The 19327-nt window shown below is 31.5% G+C and overlaps 1 protein-coding gene across 1 annotated transcript; it reads right to left on the reverse strand.

Moving 5' to 3' along the window:
• Positions 1 to 11198: 11198 nt before the first annotated feature.
• Positions 11199 to 18969, reverse strand: LOC134228603 (uncharacterized). The gene is made up of 5 exons (XM_062710268.1): positions 18760 to 18969; positions 15662 to 15841; positions 12390 to 12494; positions 12178 to 12244; positions 11199 to 11466 (listed from the first exon to the last, which is right to left on the reverse strand). Exons 2-5 carry the CDS (start codon positions 15837 to 15839, stop codon positions 11199 to 11201), a joined length of 618 nt encoding a protein of 205 aa, XP_062566252.1. The 5' UTR covers positions 15840 to 15841; positions 18760 to 18969.
• Positions 18970 to 19327: the final 358 nt, after the last annotated feature.

Genomic DNA, 19327 nt, shown 5'->3' on the forward strand with positions numbered 1-19327 from the left:
ATCATGTATACTATGGAATGCCATATACGACAGCCAACTGCTGACTGCTTACTGCCAACTGCCAACTTCCACATGTATTTGAATAAATTTTATATTTATATTGATATTTATATGAATTTTCAAAAAAAAAAAATGTCGCGGATCCAGGACATTTTTTCCCAAGAGGTCACCCTGGTAGAATATTAAATTGACTACATGACCAATATGTTTTAATTTATGTTATATTCAATATACAGTGTATGCCATTGATAAAGTACATTGTTTTTTTTATTTTCTTATTTGAAATAGGTAATAAAATGACTATTTTCTGCTTTTAATCTTAAAAGAAGAAACATCCCCACCCCCATCCCCCTCCCCCAGAGACAACAAAACCTTTGAGGAGAGAAAATTAAAATGAAAAAAATTGTCGTTTCGCAGATAAAGATGTTTTGAAAATAAATTTATATTTTCCATTATATTTTGTAGCTAAAAATGTCCTCAAATTAAAGATGTATATCTCTGTGTGTTATAATTTCACTTGCAAATATCTTGGGGGTGGGGTGGGGGGGGGGGGGCATTTAAAATTTGTACAGTCATGGGCTAATGTATAGACTAAACGAACTAAAACTAATCTTGGACCCTCCACATAGAAAACGCCGATCAAAAATTTATATCTCTTTGTTTTTACAAATAAGATATACATGCATAGATCTAGAGAGAGAGGTCCGGAACACCCCTCTGAAATTTGTAAAGTTATTTAATGCACAAACTAAACCAACTAAAAGTTATTCAATGTATAAAATAAATCAACTAAGAGGGACCTTAGAACCCACCCCCACCCCCACCCCCTCCCCCCGAAAACGCGGTTTCGTGTTAAGTTGGTATAAAAAATGTCATAAACATGAAGGTATGACGCATGAGAACCCCCTCTCCCCGGCCGAAATAAATTTTCACATTAAGGAAAGGACTTTAAGTTTTTTTTTTGTCAAGAAATTTCTGGGTTAGATTTTTTTTAACATGAGTGACCCTCTTGTAAAAAATGTTCTAGAATCCGCGCCTGTTTTTTTTTTTTTTCGAAAATTCACATAAATATCAATATAAACATACAATTTATTCAAATATGTTTGGCAGTTAGCAGTAAGCAGCTGACAGTTGGCAGTAAGCAGTCAGCAGTTGGCAGTAAGCAGTTGGCTGTCGTATATGGCATTCCATATGTATACAACAAGCAAATCGTAGAAAATTCATGAAAGCTGGGTAGTCCGAATTTTCTTGGTTCCAGTGTAGTATAATATATGTTAAAGGGAGCATTCATTAATGACTGTTGTAAGAAACTCGAATGGGTAATATCACCTTTTCGAATAGGTGATACCACTTATTCAAATAGGTGATAGCACTTATTTAGCACGAAAAGGTGATATCACCTTTTATTCTAAGCTCTTTGATTGGCTCAAATTTGATCACATGATTAAGTATATAACAGCATAAAGACTTGAGTTACTATTTATAGAATCTGAAATGCATATTCACTTCATGTTTTTTTCTTGTGATCATATAGTTTACTATATTGCAGGAGTCCTTTTAGAAAATTTTATTAAAGTGAGTGACCCCCCCCCCCCCTCCATGCCTGGAGATATTTTTTTGTAAAACAGAAATAGTATTGATTTCTCAATTAAAGATTATACAGAGTATGACTTGATGCTTCTGAAAAAAAAAATCTACAACTTGTATTAATATTTTTTAATGTTCCGTAATTGATGAGACGTAACAATGCCTTAAAGTCTTGAATTAGGATCAAAATGAACTTTATATTAAAACATATTGGATATCTTTGTCAAAAATTGATACAAGACATAATCAATTAAATAAATTAGTATTCTGAATAACTAAATCCTCTATAATTACTCCATCAATGTATAAAACGAAACACATTTATTTAATATTAAATAGCAACAGCTTAATTTATGCTGATCTCTAGTCTCTAAGTCTTGAAGAGAGAAAACGTGTGCCTTATTCCCATTATTTTCAAATTTTGTTTTGTCAATCTATGTGATAAAATGATTTAAATTCGATAATAATGTTAAACGTTACATTCCTATTTAATCGAGTTTACAACCAATTCTAGTTTAATTTGTCATATTTCCCAGAATGCAATCATTTCAATTATTGAAAAAGAATTAAAAAAAACATTAAAAAAAATCGCATAGGAGATCATAGATAGATTATGTAATAAGATGAGAAGTTAATCGAATAGGAATCGTATTTTTTTCGAATAGAAATGATGGTTTTCGTGCCATTTCAACAATGTAGAAATTTTTTTTTTAAATCGTTTGAACGATTTAAAAAAACGTTTGTACGATTAAATAAATCGTTTGTACAATTTAATAAATCGTTTGTACAATTTAATAAATCGTTTGTACAATTAATAAATCGTTTGTACGATTTAATAAGTCGTTTGTACGATTAAATAAGTCGTTTGTACGATTAAGTAAATCTTTTGTACAATTTAATAAATCCTTTGTACAATTCGTTTTTACAATTTATTAAATCGTTTGTACAATTTATTAAATCGTACAAAAAATTTTTTAAATCGTACAAACAATTTTTTAAATCGTACAAACGTTTTCTTAAATCGTAAAAACGGTTTCCTAAATTGTTCAAACGATTTATAAAAAAAGTACAAACTATTTTGATAAATCGTATGAACGATTTAATAAATTGTACAAACGATTTAATAAACAAATTGTTCAAACGAAAAAAAGGGGGGGGGGGGGGGGGGGGGGAGTTGAAAGGTGCCCAAAGTCGAAATCCTATTTCGTAGGGGGGGGGGGGTAGAGACTAACTTTTTTCAGTGTCAACTACTTTCAGTACCAATTCTAATACTTCATTTTCGACAAATCACTAAAGCCGGGGGGGGGGGGGGGCAACCAGGTTTTCAATTAACATTTGCTATAGTATAGGTAAGGTTGAGAAAAAAAGTGGGAGAGGGGCAGGCCCCCCACCACCCCCTGTTGCTACGCCCCTGCGAAGATAACTGAAATCGTGCACTGATCAAAATGTACATATATACACGGGGTGATACTGTATGTTTATTTCTATTATTCTTGAAAAAGGGATAAATTGAAACCGAAATATAAATAAAGTGATACTGATAAATCCCGTAAAACAACTTCCCAGCTAAAAGAAATGTTCAAACTTTGAGGTGGGGTCAATATTCAACAGGGTCAATTTTCAACTTGTTGACGTCATCAGGTGTAAGAAAAAAAATTATCAAGCTGTTGAAAAATGACCCCGGGTATAAATTCAACGACTTTTAGTCTCAATATTCAACGTTGAAAAAAGACCCCGGTTCAATATTCAACGTTGAAAAATGACCCCTGGGTCAATTTTCAACTCGGGTCAATATTCAACGTTACACCGGCATCGGTGACGTCTCCATATGAGTGAAAAATTCTCAAGAGGGACGTTAAACAATATAGAATCAATCAATCAATCTTTTGTTGAATTATCATCTTTTTATTTTATACGAGTAGTTAACATTACATTATAGTGAAAATTATCAGTTAAAATAAATAAGAAATTGTTCAACACCTTTTAAACTTTCAAGTACATTAACATCGTCGTACTAGATACAATTTACAGAATTTAAAAATTATAATATTTAAAATGATTGTTCGTTCACTCCTCAACTTCACTGCCCTCATCACTGTTGGATTCATCGATGATTTCTGGTAGATCTGATGCATCATAAACAGAGCTGCTCCAATTCCTGACACCTTTCAAAGAATCGACGTCATGTCTCGCGTACGCTAGAAACCACACGACACTGGTGATGTGGCCACACATCCCAACCACTCTGCTTCCCGCCTTACACTTACAAAACCAACCGTCAATAACACCATCATTATAACTTATCCAGCACTTATAATTTTTAGCCGATATATGTCTACTCTGGATTTTAGCAGAAAGTATTCCCTGGATATCATCACTCACTAAAATCTCGTATTTACCGTCGATGTCCGTGTGTTCGTGTGCATATGATCGGGCCATACGAAGTTGGTACACGCCAATGGTCAAACATACCTACAAGTTTGTGTAGTGTAGCGCTGAGATTTAACTGTCAACCACAGAACGTACAATAACAATAATAATGCAAGAATTTTTTTTATCACTGGTTGGTTTCCCACGTAAATTATTCAACGGAGTAAATTAAGACAAAGGCACTGGATGAACAGTTATCATTGACCAAAGGCACTTGTTTCGGAAATATATTTAACTCAGAGGGCTAAAAATATTATTATATTATGGGTTAAAATTTATTTCCAAAACAAGTGCCTGTGGCGTTGACTAGCGGTGCAAAAGTCGGCACTGCATGATACTAGTCAAACAGTGTATGATACTTCATGTAATTTTCCATATCTTATGGCAACAACGCACATTTCATTTTTAAAGGTTCTTTAAAGAAAGAGAGTTCAAAATTCAATTTAATTGAAAACATAAAAAAGACGAATTATAAAACAAAAAAAAATCACGATCGTTTAAGTGTAAGAAAATAATCTGAGACTGACGTGACGATAAAATGGCGTAACGATGCTGTTCCAGTTCAGTGTACATTATACATACAATGTATGCAAGTTTATAATATCAGAACTTATCGTGTGATTTCCATTAACTAGAAAAGTGTTAATTTCTCTTGATAAAATACCGGTATTTTAGAAATAAATATTTTTTTAATATAGGAGAAGTATATATCTCAATGTAAATAAAACAAAAATCAGCGCTTGTTCTGTAGTTTTTCATAAAGTTACTGAGTTAATTACGTCGTAAAATGAGCGACGTCAATTAAGATAGCAGAGTGCATATACAGTGTACGAAGGAGTATATTTCAGGTTCTTTTAAAGATATCAGAAAAAAAATACTTGATTCATAAAATAGACTTATTCTAATACTTTATATAGTAATTTGGTTGATTTCCTGTGTAGGGCAGATTTTTGCTAGAACTGTACCTTGCTCTTCAATTCAGCCAAATAAGCGTCAAGAAGAGATTGCATGGAATATTAAAAATGTTTTCATGTAATAAAATGAAAACAAACGGTTACCACATTTCTCGAAGAAATGCATTGATCTTTTTTTCATAGAAATCAAAGCATATCCTTGAAAATCAATTAACTTCCATATCTATATACTTTTATCGTAGATTGACTGTTAAGATTTTTGTTTCTTGGGGAAGGGGGGGGGGGCAAAGTTTTTTTGATATGGTTACTTTAATATTCTTAAAGTTTAGTGTACATATATATTTGAAAACAATCATGATCCACTGACCTCTATCTATGGGTATATAATGCCAAATTTTAATTAAACTTCTATTTTCATAGATTCTGTTTCTGATTCTTAGTTTTAAGTTCTGATGCATCTGATCATAATGTGAAAAGAGGTGAAATATTACAAAAGTTGCATTAAAATCTCTTTATCATAGATTTATAAAAGAGAGAAAAAAGTGTATTTGGCGAGGACAATCACCCGCTCTATGACGGAAAAGTTTTATTGTTCTAAAAGTATGTTGTCGGTAATGTCATCTTCAACATATTAATTAGATTGATATTTTGTAATGAAAGACATATTGATTGAAATTTGTTTTTAGACTTATTTAGTCGAGAATGGGTACGTTTATATTAAATGACTCTAGCTATATTTATTTTAAAAATTTATTTTTGAATGTGAACGGATCAGGTTTCTATTCGAAATCTTGTGTTTAAATTACGGAAAAGTAAATGCATCGTGTGTTTTTTTTTAATGGCGTCTGAACCCATCCTATCTAAAAGTCGAATATTTCTGAAGAAAAAAGTGAGGATAATGAGCATTGATTTATGTCGAAAAAATTTACAAACAATACAAATATTTGAGCAGGGCATAAATGGATCAATATAAAAAAGCAGCTAAATGGTTCGTATGCTAAAATATCAAATAACTTGATTTTTCATAAATTTACAATACAATTAAAAAGAATACATGACAAATGTTTTTGCTGATCGATATTTCAATTTGTTGTGGACATTTTCATGTCATATGGTATTTTTATACACGTACATGACCTAATTATGTTATTCATTTGTACATGTATACATGTCTAACTACTTATTAATCATTTTGCTGAAATCTTACAATTTGTTCTCATTTTATAATATGTCAAATACATGTATCGACAAATGCTACTGACTTGTTTGTATATTTTTTTTTGTTTAGAATGTACACTGTGAAAAAAAGGTATTTCTCTTTATGAAATAATCTATCAAAAAAGTTTTGTAAGCATTATTATAAAATATTTTAAAATATTCAACCAATGAAGATAGATCATTGTAATGTATTGAATTTTCATCTAAAGCAGAAATATCTTAATTTTATATGTGTACAAGAATGTGAAAAATATTGAAAGTAAAAACATATTAATGTTTCATATGATTTACATATGATACCCGTTTCATATGATTGTCATATGTAAATGGCTTTATATACACATAAACCATTCATATGCAAATCATATGAAGTTATTTTCATATGATTCAGATATGTGGATCATATGAAAATCATATGATTTGCTTCATATGATTCACATATGATGACCTTTTTCTATGATTCTCATATGAAACCAATCATATGAGAATCATATGATACTCATACTCGTATGTGGTTCATATGTGGCTAAGTTGCCTGTGTACAAATGTAGCTTTTCTGAAGCTTATGTAGTTCCGCTCTTCTGTTTCAATTTTGTAAAATAGATTGTACACAAGTAGCTCTGTTATATAACAGTTTATTACACAAAATAAACGAAATAAAGTACTAAAATGAGAAATGGATGAATCGATGAATATGCAGAATGAATTAAATTTAAATAAAAAAATAAACATATCAATCCTCAATCCAAGTATTTTTCTAAAGAAAAAGGGGGAGGGGGCACACCCAGAAAAGAAAATACTGACTCAGAAATGTTTTTGGTAAGTAAGAATTATTTAAAAACGGCAATAATCTGAGTCGTCAAATCTTATTTTTAAAAAAAAAATAATTTTAGAAAACAGGGAGGGTTATTAACTAATGTATATGTTTTTAAGAACTCAGGAGGGAAATTTACTTCTAGGGACGTTCCCCTTCTACATTCTCCCATAAATATATTGGATATTTGAAATAGGAACTTTTTGTAGTGGTAATATAAAAAAAGAAAACAAAATGCCGAAGATGGAATTCACCACATCTTAACTTAGGATATGCCTTAGATGCTTTCGTCATACACCATAAGTACTTAAGACGTATCCTAAGATATCCCTAATTTAGCATTTATTTGACAGTTCTAAGAAATGTAAAAGAATATTAAGTCCGTCGATAACCTGTACTATACGTAATAAGTCTCCTCATGCTCCTGTGCTAAAAAAAAGTACCAGACGACTTTTAATGAAAATATTTTTTAAATGGGGCAAATTAACATTGATATCCCAGACTTTCAAAGGAAGCGGGGGACAAATACTGAATTCTACTTAATTGTGTTGAACAGTAAGGAACATATCACCTTTAGTTGAGATAGATTTTTGAGCTATGTTTTAGTGAAACTTGTGATAAATGCGTAGATGATGTTGTTTTTTCCCAACAATTTTCTGCCTGTAAAGTAACATATGCTAATGTTGGAACGGGAACAGGATAAACACGATAGAGACTGGGGCGTTCGCGATATTTCTAGATATTTTATACCAAACACAAAAAAAATGACTTTCAGCCCTTCTGGATTAAGAACCCCCTAACAGCGAGTAAAGATGTGTTTATTAAAAAGAATTCATCTATTAATACTGTGAAAATAATGCAAACTATTGGGAAAAAATAAAAATCTATAAAATAATAATTCTATCTATGAAATGAACTATGTTTACTGTTAATGAAAAAAATATATCAAAGAACTCTTTTTGATCTAAAATAATCAGATGTTAATAATATTTGTTCACCTGATATCTCTGTCCTCCAAGCATCATATTTTCCCACGTAGGTATCTACAAAAGAAAGAAAAAAAATATAATACCTGAATCGCTAGAAATGTGTCAAGTCGACATTAAAATAGTTTTATTGTACTCTTAAGATTAATGCTGATAAAAACCCAATTCATCCTCCTAATTATTTGTTAAACAAGCAAATTAAGAGAACTGATCACCCACTTTTAGTATGGTGAGATTGGGAGTTGATGTCTTGCGACTTTGTATGCTATGATCAAAGACACATTAAGTAAATATAACAGTTCTGTCTAGAAATCCAGAGATTTCCGAGAGGGTGAGGGGTTGGGTTTAAGGAAGGAATAATAGAAACTTAAACTGTTATGAAACAAACGATTATCATGAGTTGTCAGCCAGAAGATTATTTGGCGAGATCAAATCTTGATCTGATGATGTACCAACCCGTTTTACATCCCACTGAAACTTAAATTGATACTTTATTCCTTATATTTACATTTGTGACTTATTTATTAAAAATAGTTACGTACTTAACTAAAGTTTGAAACCCTTAACGTATTTTTTTTCAAAACTAAACGGTATACATTTAACGTGTTTATAACATCGATCGCTTATGACGTCACTTTCAAACTACATAGATCCATTTTGACTAAATAATCAATTTATGGTCACATGGCGAACTTGTTTAACGGAGATGTAAAAGCGCCTTGTTCAAATAGTGTCTTATAAGGGAAAAAATTTGCAAATGTAAATATATATTTATCAAGAAAGGGGTGACACATAATACAGTACCGACCAGACCCAACCTGACACTAAAGCAGTGCCAGAAAGCAGTCCCCGGGACTGCTTTGGGACCGCTCTGGGACTGCTGTGGGACTGCTCTCGGACCGCTATGGGACTGCCCTAGGACTGCTCTAAAAAGCAGACCCAGCAGTCCCAGCAGTCCCAGCTGTCCTTGGGACTGCTTTTTGGGACTGCTTTGTTCACTCATGCGTTAAAGAAGTTCTGAGTGACATGATAGCTCCGCCCCCTTGTGTATTCTGAATTTGCAGGCTCCCACTTGTTTTGTTTACTAGCAGCAGAGAGGAGCTAAACTATTAAAAAAGCAAGATTTCTTACAATCTTTCCATTAGAAGAGATAATTATAGTTAATTAATATTTTCAGAGACTGTACATTTACACAAATATATTTTTTTTAAAGTTATTAAATAAGAAAGTCAGAAGTAGATTTTTATCCCTAAAAATAACTTACAGGTTTATGAGAAAAAAATATCTACATGTAGGTCTATTTTATTATTTATTGGAAAATTATGTGCACTCAAAATTTGCATTGACACTATTTAAAAATAATCCTTATACAGTAAGATATAATATTTTTAATTGAAAAGCTCCATGTTTTACGAGCACCAGTCGAGAAAGGTATCCCATGCAACCCTAAATAAAGCCTAACAGTTTATTAAATGACCATGAAATAAAATTATGCTACCAATCTTCTATAACTCAAACAATTTGAATAATCATCAGGGAATTTATTAATGAATTACCGTTAGGTTTTTAATTTATAAACAAGTTACCAAAAGAGAACATTTATTTTATAAATATAGAGTTGAAAATACCGGGAATTGTGATTTATTTCTTTTTTTCTTTTGCTTGTGTTTACATGTACCTGGCCGATTAATGTTTATTACATGGTATCAACACCCGCGGTTTAAATCGCCTTAGGGCAGAAAATCAGTGCATGCTATTTTGGTATACGTATCAGCGTTTCACATCATTGAACATGCTGGTCAACAATGACCCTAATTTCTATCTACCGGTATATAATGCAAAAATAAAATTGATTACTAAAATGTGTTTGAATTTCTTTCAGGATTAATTAATTTTGAACATAATCTGATGGTTCCATTCTGGTGAATTAGATATGTTCATTCTAACATTTACAAATTATACGCTTAAAACTGAGTATTAAAGAGATAGAGATATTAACAATAATTAAATTGACAAGTCAGTAAAAGAATTTTCTAAAATCCCGCTAGTATGGAAATTGGCCATATAATGATGAGATCTATTTAAATCTAATTCTTACTGGTGGAAAATAATTAATTCACATTTAATTTCCTGTATTAAAAATAAATGGGACACAGTATAAATCACAGAAAATAAAGAAATTGAATTATTAATTTCATTCATAATTTCATAATTGTGATTAAATGTTCATGTTCAGTTTAATTCATACATGTACGTGTGAAACCTTTCTTCCTTCAATAAATAATCATTCAATTTGTTTCTATGCGCGTCCTGTTAATAAATGACCTTCGCATACATGTAAGGAGTCCTGGCATACTACCCAGAATCAATTTCTACTGCCTTTTATAGTTCCATTGTTTATTGCAAATCTCATTTCTGAGTTAGCTCCGCCTATTAAACTAATAAACCCCGCCCACTGGGACTGCTGGGACTGCTTTCTGGAACTGCTGGGACTGCTCTCTGGGACCGCTGGGACTGCTGGGACCGCTCTGGGACTGCTGTGGGACCGCTGTGGGACTGCTCTGGGACCGCTGTGGGACTGCTCTGGGACTGCTGTGGGACTGCTTAAGCAGTCTCAGAAAGTAGTCCCCGGGACTGCTTTGTTTCAGGTTGGGTCTGGTCGGTATTGTATAAAAGAAGTTGTCTAGTAGTTGAATTCCAATTTGACATATTTTTTAAAGATATACCTGCAAAAACATGTAATTTTATGAGTTTTGCAAAAGCAGTTTCTGTGGTTCCTTCATCCTCAGGATAAGTAACTGGCAGCTGCTGTATAGTGTTGGAAATAGAGTCCATTTTCCTGTCTTTCCCTCCTTGATCTTGCGTATTGATGTCAAATTTCTCCTGCGAACTATTGTTTATTTGCTTTTGAGTTCTGTTGTCAAATTGATCTTGTGCATTTTTGTCACTTTGCTCAACTGTCTTGTTTGTGGTCTGTTCTTGAGAATTGTGATCAATCTGCTCAGTTGTACTGACTATGTCTTTGAAATGAAGAGAAATTCAACATTACATGAAATGTAGAATTCAATGTAAATCAATTTGAATTAAAAAAGATAATCTCAGCAATATTTTCACAATATAATTACCTTGAGGTTTTATCTTCCCTTCTGGCAATAACTTCTCATTTTCAACTTAAAAAAAAAGAAAAAGAAAAGAAGAGATATAGAAAAAGATCAGAAAATACGCTAAAAATCCAAAATATATCTGATATTAGAAATGTAAACCTTGCCGAATTTCTTCATCACATTTAATACTTTTCCGTTTGAAGAGAATGCATGGTGTGTCTTCTTGTTCCTCAATATTCTGATTCTGCCTTTTCCTCCAAAGGACCACAGCAAATATCAGAATAACCGCAAGTATAAACAGACCAGCAGTCAGACCGCCTGCAATCTCTGCTGCATAAGATGGGTCGTATTGAGGAGCGGGTGTTGTTATTTGGATATCAAATGAAGTGTTGCTGGTAACAGTGCTCCATGAGCTGTTATAAAAAGAATACAAGGTAACATCACCCACTTGTTAGACACCTTGGCAATCAAGTCGTTTCAAAAAATCGTTTGCAGATATTTAAAATCCCCCATATAGACGTAAAGAGATTTATCAAATAAACGTCATTTTGATTGTGACGTTATTGTATTCAATTGTGACGGCAGTCCAGGGTACTGTGACGTGCCTGAGTCAACACTGCGTTAAAACGTATGCTCAGATCAAGTAAACAGGGCCTGGTTAAACCATGGTCTTGTCTGATTGTGTTTGCAGCTTTAAATACACAATATATTCTACATGTTCTAGTTACGGAAAATATATCTAAGAATTTTCAGTTAGTAAATAAGTATTTTTCATACAGTTACATCCACTTAGTTACTGACAAATATGAATTACTTAAGATATCACATGTAATTTTTTTTGATTTATTGAATATTATATTTATAAAGACTAAGAACATCATTTCAAAATAGCATAATTTATTATTAAATGTTTTTTTTTATAAATGAAGTAACCAATTAAGATTCTATGTACAAAGTGCATCAATGCAAAATAATGAAATATATAAGGTGTTATTCATACACTTCTAATAGTTTCTAGATAAATATGGTTATTTTTTATATGGAAGTAAGAACATCAAAAATAAATTTCATACATTTCGTAATTTTTATTGGAGGGGGGGGGGGGTGTTTAATAAGATACTCACATATAAAGGCATGAGGATTCAGCAAGAAAACATTGTTTTTCAGTGTTGATGCTTTGACAAGCAGGATCTAAATACAAAATAATAATAATAATAATAATTAATATTTGAATAAATATATCAATGGATCAATTTTACAAATTGAAATGTTGTTTTGATTCTATTTTAAGTAATATATCTTAATGAAAAAACATTTTAAAAACAAATGATCTTACACTGATATATTGTATTGCTTTGATAGTCTTCGTCAGGACAACCTGATGAAAATCCAAGACAATCGACGCGATAAAGGTTTTCTCCGTCGGTTTCCAAACAGTTGCCTTAAAAATGAGTGAAAAAGAAACGGGTAAAAAAAAAACAAAACAAAACAAAACAGGAAACAGACTATATTGGAATTGTATACAACATTTAATAGTGAATTTCACGCAAATGTTTCAATTTTTTGTTGCATCGTTAAAGATTCTCAAGAAATTTGAAACTGCAGCGAAAGGTTTCTAAAAATTGCAAGTTTAATCAAACTGGGGAGTGAAGCGTACGGAACGACAATGAACTAAAAAGCTTTTGCATATCAAATTAGAACATTTTTTTCTGAGATTTAATGCCAATGCTATGATTGGTCTTTTATATTGAAATACCATAAGGTTAATTAAGTCTGTTTAAACGTTACTCCAGGGGTAAGATGGGGCATCAATGGATGGTCAAAGTTTGAAATAGAAGCATACAGTTAAAAACTTTAAAAACCTTATATCCAGGAAAACAAAAGCCAAGATTGGTTATACATGTATTTATATTGACAAATTTTTAGGTGGTGTTGATTTGATTTTATACAAATGATGGCCCCGTGGGAAGGGTTTGATCGCAATGAACAAAGTTCTACAGAGGAACTCATGGGAGAACTCATATAAAAATCGTCTTCTGAAGAACAGTAAAGCCATTGATGTTTTTTTTTATTTATTTCGAAGCATTCCTAAAGCTAGGAATTGTAGATTCAAATTGTTCCTATCATGACCCAGGGGAAGGGTTTGACAACGATGAAAGTACAGACATAAAAGGGGAGAGTCCCAGTTAGTCAAAAAATACCAAGTATACTTGGTTTATTTGAACTCAAGTTTGTTCATGCCTACCATACCACCTCCTCCCATTTCAGACCCGTTCGGGACAACTTTTCAATACTGAATAATATTTGCGTTTTTTTTACTGGCCACAGTCACAGGTGAGCAATGAGACCATGTACCTCTGTTTTCTTATTTAATGCGCATTTTATTTCTCCTTTATGCAAAATGAAATTCAATGAATAAATAAGTAAATAAATGAATAAAATAAAATGAAAGAAGAAGATACGGTTTTGGTTTTATTTACTCTAGGAATATATTGTTCCTTAAAAGTTATGAAGTTGCTTTAACAATAGTTGAGTATTTGAATATTGAAGAAAATGTCATTAAAGAGGACCATTCTGGAAATTTGAAGTCGTTTATTTGGTATATTTCCAAGTTTTATTCAGAAAGTCTCAAAATGACTCATGTCTGTGCTTATTTCCTTTGGAAAATAATGTCTGCTGCCGTGGCTTACTGAAGGATATATTATGTAAACTGCTTTAAAAAAACACACATTTGAAAATTTTTGAGGACGATGCATGCAGACTGTTTTTCTGAAAGAAAATACCAATTGAAATTTTGATGCTTTTTGCCATTTTTCTAAAGATAATACAGCTAAATGTACAAATTTATGACGTCAAATTTAGCATTTGGGAGGTCATTAAGGAAAAACCAGTTACACATGTATGTATTCTTATTGCATTGGATATCCATGATTCAGAGAGAATTTGAATTTGAATTGCTTTTATCACTTTTATAGTGATGAAAAATACATATATATTATTATATTAGTAACTATATTGATCCGAAAAGTCGTATGAATTCGCTTTAACAGGCGCGGATCATCAGATCTAACGAGACGCGAAGCGTCGAGTTTGATCTGTATGATCCGCGAAAAGTCAAAAAGACGAGATACGGCTCTTCGGATCAAGTTACTGTTATAATGATAAATTCATTATATACCCCCTCATAACTAGCAAAATATAGCAAAAGAAAACTTTAGAGATCAATTGCATAACATTTATCCATAAAACAAAGCATAATAACAAGGGACTTTTTAACGTGCAAGAAAAATAACGTCATATTTCTGCGTACTACGTCATCAGTTTCAGAGAGTGGTGATATGGATTCAGAAAACAACATGCTGGTGATCCGGAAAATCGGATCACGACGTCACGTGATAGCGTAAATTCAACAGTAAAATTGGGTGAAACATATTAGGTATATAATAAAGGGCTATATTCGCATTGAAATTATACTATGATCTTTAACAACTTAAATAATGAATAATTAAGGCAACAAAAATAATTAAAATATGTTACATTATCAGATTCTTTAAACTACATTTTTGAATTATTAAATTGTGCTCGTTCTAAATGTTCAAACAAAACGAAACCTTAAATGAAATGCCTTCAATTTCCACTATTGAAGAGTTATAGCTCTTAGTGCGCTTCTTTTGTAGAAAAGTCGGAGAATGTACTAATCTCGCGGGATTTCTTGGACAAGCGTAACATAAACATGTCAGCAACACGTTGAATGACGATTAACAAAACCTAAGAAAATGCATAAGAAAGTTTTTATTGTCTTGGAATTTATTTAAATCAAGAGTAAAGATGGCAAGGCATTTAAAGTCAATACACATACCTTAGAAATATCGTATTTTTATTAATGGATGATAAAGTTAGGGTTTTCGCCCTTTTACATATGTCTTTTAGTTCTTCTATTTTTTAGTAAGTGTGACAAATGCGCATAACATCTAATATTGGGTTGTTACTGGCATGTTTTGTATTATCCACAATGTCATGCTGTCCCAGTCAGACGACCAAACGTGCCCATAATTCTGAAGAGTTCACTAATGGAAATATATAACGTATTGCGTAATTAAAATTTTGTCAGATTGCATTAATCTATGTTTTGTAATTCAAATACTTATTTGATAGTTTTCAAATAGATTCTAACACATTTAATACAAAAAGGTGTTTTTTTTATTTTTCGTCAATTTCCCGGAGTTGTTCTTTTTCTTTAATTTCCTATTCAATGAACGAGAATTGGCAATGCAGATGTGTTGAATTTACTATCTCGCATTTTTACTCCGATTTTTATGGATTATATCTAAAATACTACATCTATATGATACACGAGAATTGTTTTTCTTTGATATATGCAAAAAATCTTCGTAAAAGTTTAAGGGAATCTTAAAAATAATTTTTTCCCGAAAGTCTTATTTTTCGGGTAATATTTTAGATGAAAAAAGTTTAAAACTATGTTTTTAACACATTGGTCTGAAATGCTTAAGAAAAAAAAGTCGTGTTAATATTCCAGGATATTAAGTATATATTAACTTCAAAATTGTGCCACACTCCTTTTAAAACTAATAACACCAGACTACTCACCCCTTTCTATTAATTTCATGACTCCCCTGAAACACAGCTGTACAAGTCCTGTTTTGTTTGTATGTGGGACACAGATGTACTGATTGTTTCCATATATGTCCTGACCACAACCCAACCTGGTGGAGGATTCTAAGACCTCTGTAATATTCCGAGGACATGATTCCACAAAAGTTTCCATTTCTACGGAAAAAAATATTATTTGAAATAACTAGCAAATAGATAATAGCAAGATATGAACAATTTGCACATTGTTATTATTTAGCTGAAGAGTGATCAATATCATATCACAGTAACTGTTACAGTTATTATATAATGATTATGTTGTTTTTATCTGTTTGAAACACTGCAATATGCCAAGACAAAAAAAATTCAACATTTTTTTAAATATTATCAACCTATTAATGCCATCTTTTAATGCAACCTACATGCATCTTTAAGTCGTACTTTTGGTGTCATATTTCATCCCAATTTTAAAAGAAATACATCATCGTTCTGTTAACCATGTACTACTCTCATCACCTGAACAATGGGGATGATGTTTAAACGATAGATATATGTTCATAACTTTTACAACAATAAGGATTATGTTTGAGGTACTTCGATCCTCAGATTCTGAATATCAAGCATTGAATAATTGAAAATGCTCACAAAGATGTCTCTGAATTTTCAAAGTAATGTGTTTTTACCAATAATAATTCTTCAAACTTCATCACTCAAGTTCATATTATATAAAGAAAATTGGTAAATCTCAAATACTAAGTATATTTTCAGGAATTGCGAATAAAAACACCGGCTTTGCTTTTTCCACTGCAAATTTGAGCAATTAACACATTTCAAAATTAAAATCATAGGTATCCAGGCTTTTGAAGAAATTCAATTTCTTTTATTTACTTCTCTCTTTTTTTAATTCAAAGTGGATAAATATTCTCCTGTCATTGCAAAGCTATATAAATCACTTTTAATTTCATTTCAGGTGAATAAACATTGGTATCTACAGTTAGTATACAGTTAAAGTATATCATTGAGGGAGTCAGCAAGATTTCAGTTCCCCAAGAGCAAGTCTATTTCTAGAGGCGCTTGCTTGACTCCCTCAATGATATACTTTAATTGTTTTATTATACTGATACAAACAAAACATTTGAAAAAAGTTATACTCAATACTGTATTCTATAACAATGTTTAATTCCAACACGAATAAATAAAAAAGAACAACAAAACAGAATACAGACATGAATAGAATTCCATTTTATCAATAAATCAGTTCATTGTCCGAGTTTTTACTTAGTAAAATCGAAAGTAACATTATGTAAATCTTGAGCTCGTCATTTCTGTTGTCATTTATTAACAGTTAACTGGTTCTTTTTGATTGATTTGGGACCAGTTGACTCGCAGTGCATTTCGATTCATTAATGAATATTCATGAGTTTATTCGGAACAGTTCTAAGTTTGTCGTAAGTTGAAAGAAAATGCGAGGTGTTTCGAATATGTGTGTATCAGTTCATCAAAGAAACGTACTTTTTTGCAGGGAATCAGTCTGTTTTGCGGGGAATCGGTTTATTCACGGTGATTTTCAAGAAATCAGCAAAATATATCGATTTACTTTTATATAGTGAAAAATCAGTAGAGGTTTAATAAATTAAAATAAACATCAATTTCTTGATATATGTAATTTTAAAATGCTTTCACGGGGTAAAAATTTCGACTTTTAAATTGACCTTTTTGAGAACTTCAAAGAACCTTCAAATACATTGAGAGGTATATAATAAAAATTGTTGTATGAAAAGATTTAATTTTTAAGCTTCATTTTGAGATTTTTTGAATAAGATTATAAATTAAAAAGTGGTCCTTCCTTGCTGAGGATCGGAGTCCCTTAAATGATCGATATTTGTCCTTGACTTCTACCTTTTCCATTTTCATATTTACAATAACAATATTAATGAAAAACAAGCTATTACTACATGTTTTTTTTAAAGTTGATATAACCAATTTAAACTATATAGATACTACGTTAGTGTTTTTACTGCATGCTTTAAAACAAAAAGTATTCCTTAGAAGTAAAAGTCAATATATTAAGAAAATTGTATGTCCAAGAAGGGTACTGAATACATTTTCTGCATGATATCAACAGCGTCTTTGCTTATCGACCCTATTTTGCCTCAAAATGAAAGGAATTCTTGTAAATAAGCATAAATCTAGGACAGATAAATTATATTAACAAGGTCCGAACAGAATAGGTCTGAAATCGGACTCTCCTTGACCTAGCTAGCGTCATTGTATGATTTTCGTTAAAAGTGCTAGAATAACGCTTCAAATCTGTCTAAGAACGTGGGCCCTGTGTTTTTACAAGTTTTGTTGGTAGAATTTTATCAAAGATTATCGGGGATCGAACGTTAGAGAAATATCAATTTAAATGCTAGAGCATACCAACTGTGACTGATATTTCTGGGAAAAAAACCTGTCTTCCACAAATCACCTGAATCAATGTTATTTAACCATTAATAACTATAATTCGTGGCATGGGCTAGCAAAGAAGGGAAGTTTAAAAAAATCTGTTTTACAAATTTGGTAAAAAGAACAATAATTTATTTTTGAATTAATTCAATGTGTTTTCTGACGGATATATCTTCACAAATGAAAAAAAAAAACACGAAAGAAAACAAAAAGGAAAAGAAGGTTGAGCTATAGTTACATAAACATATATAACAATCCCTATGTCGTTATTTCAATAGATTCGTAACTAGCAGAAGTATTTCGAGATACAGCCCTAGTTTACAGGTTTGTTATCATTTAGTTGTTAGTCGGTATTTTGTAAATGTCCAGTCAATCGGAAATTGCAACTACTGTCTTTTTACGTTATCCTGTTTGACAATATCTTCTCTTAATATTTCACATTGACAATGTTACTTTTGCATAGTTCTTCCAAAATAGTTGTATTCAAACAAAAAAATATATATTTCTGTTTACTGGATCAAAGACGCCTAAAGCACTATTCATAAAACGAAAGTTGATCATGTCTAATGGTATAAGGACTTCATTTATCAAAGTCTACCCAAAAATACCATCATTTATTATGCCAATATCAATAATGTAATTTTTACCTTTAAAAATTATCCTTGATCCATCGCTTCGGTATAATTTTTCATAATCAATACAAAATAATGAGTGAACCCCTTGCGGTTTGAGTACATCTAACCCGATTTAAATATCCGGGTTACCTGTTTTTAAAACATTGCTGTGAAGGCATTCCTTAAGGCTTTGTTCTCGCAGTCTTAAAATTTACCTATGGCAGTCCGATATTAGTGAGCAGTCTGATGTTAATCGTAATATCAGACTGTGTCAGTACTGATTACCTTTAACATTGGACAGCTACTGAACAAAAGAAATAAAAAATGTGATGATTAAACAAAGAGTACTAATTAAAATTTCTTACTTAGATGTTGATTTTAAACCATTAATCTTACAGAATTGCAAAATAAAAAATAAAAAAAAAAACACAAATATACCTTAACAGGAAGAAGAAAATGCAACAGACCAGATAACTCAAATAAAAAACATCGAACAAAAAACTCATAAAAAACGAGTAAACTTCTCATGAACTTATTAAGATTGGAGAAGTGTTTCAACCATTAATTTCTCTGGTTTTCGAAAAAGAGTGGGCACACTGGG

Source organism: Saccostrea cucullata, unplaced genomic scaffold (assembly GCF_032062105.1).
Source record: "Saccostrea cucullata isolate Sc308-1 unplaced genomic scaffold, CSIRO_AGI_Scuc_v1 ctg15586, whole genome shotgun sequence".
Lineage (NCBI taxonomy): Eukaryota > Metazoa > Mollusca > Bivalvia > Ostreida > Ostreidae > Saccostrea > Saccostrea cuccullata.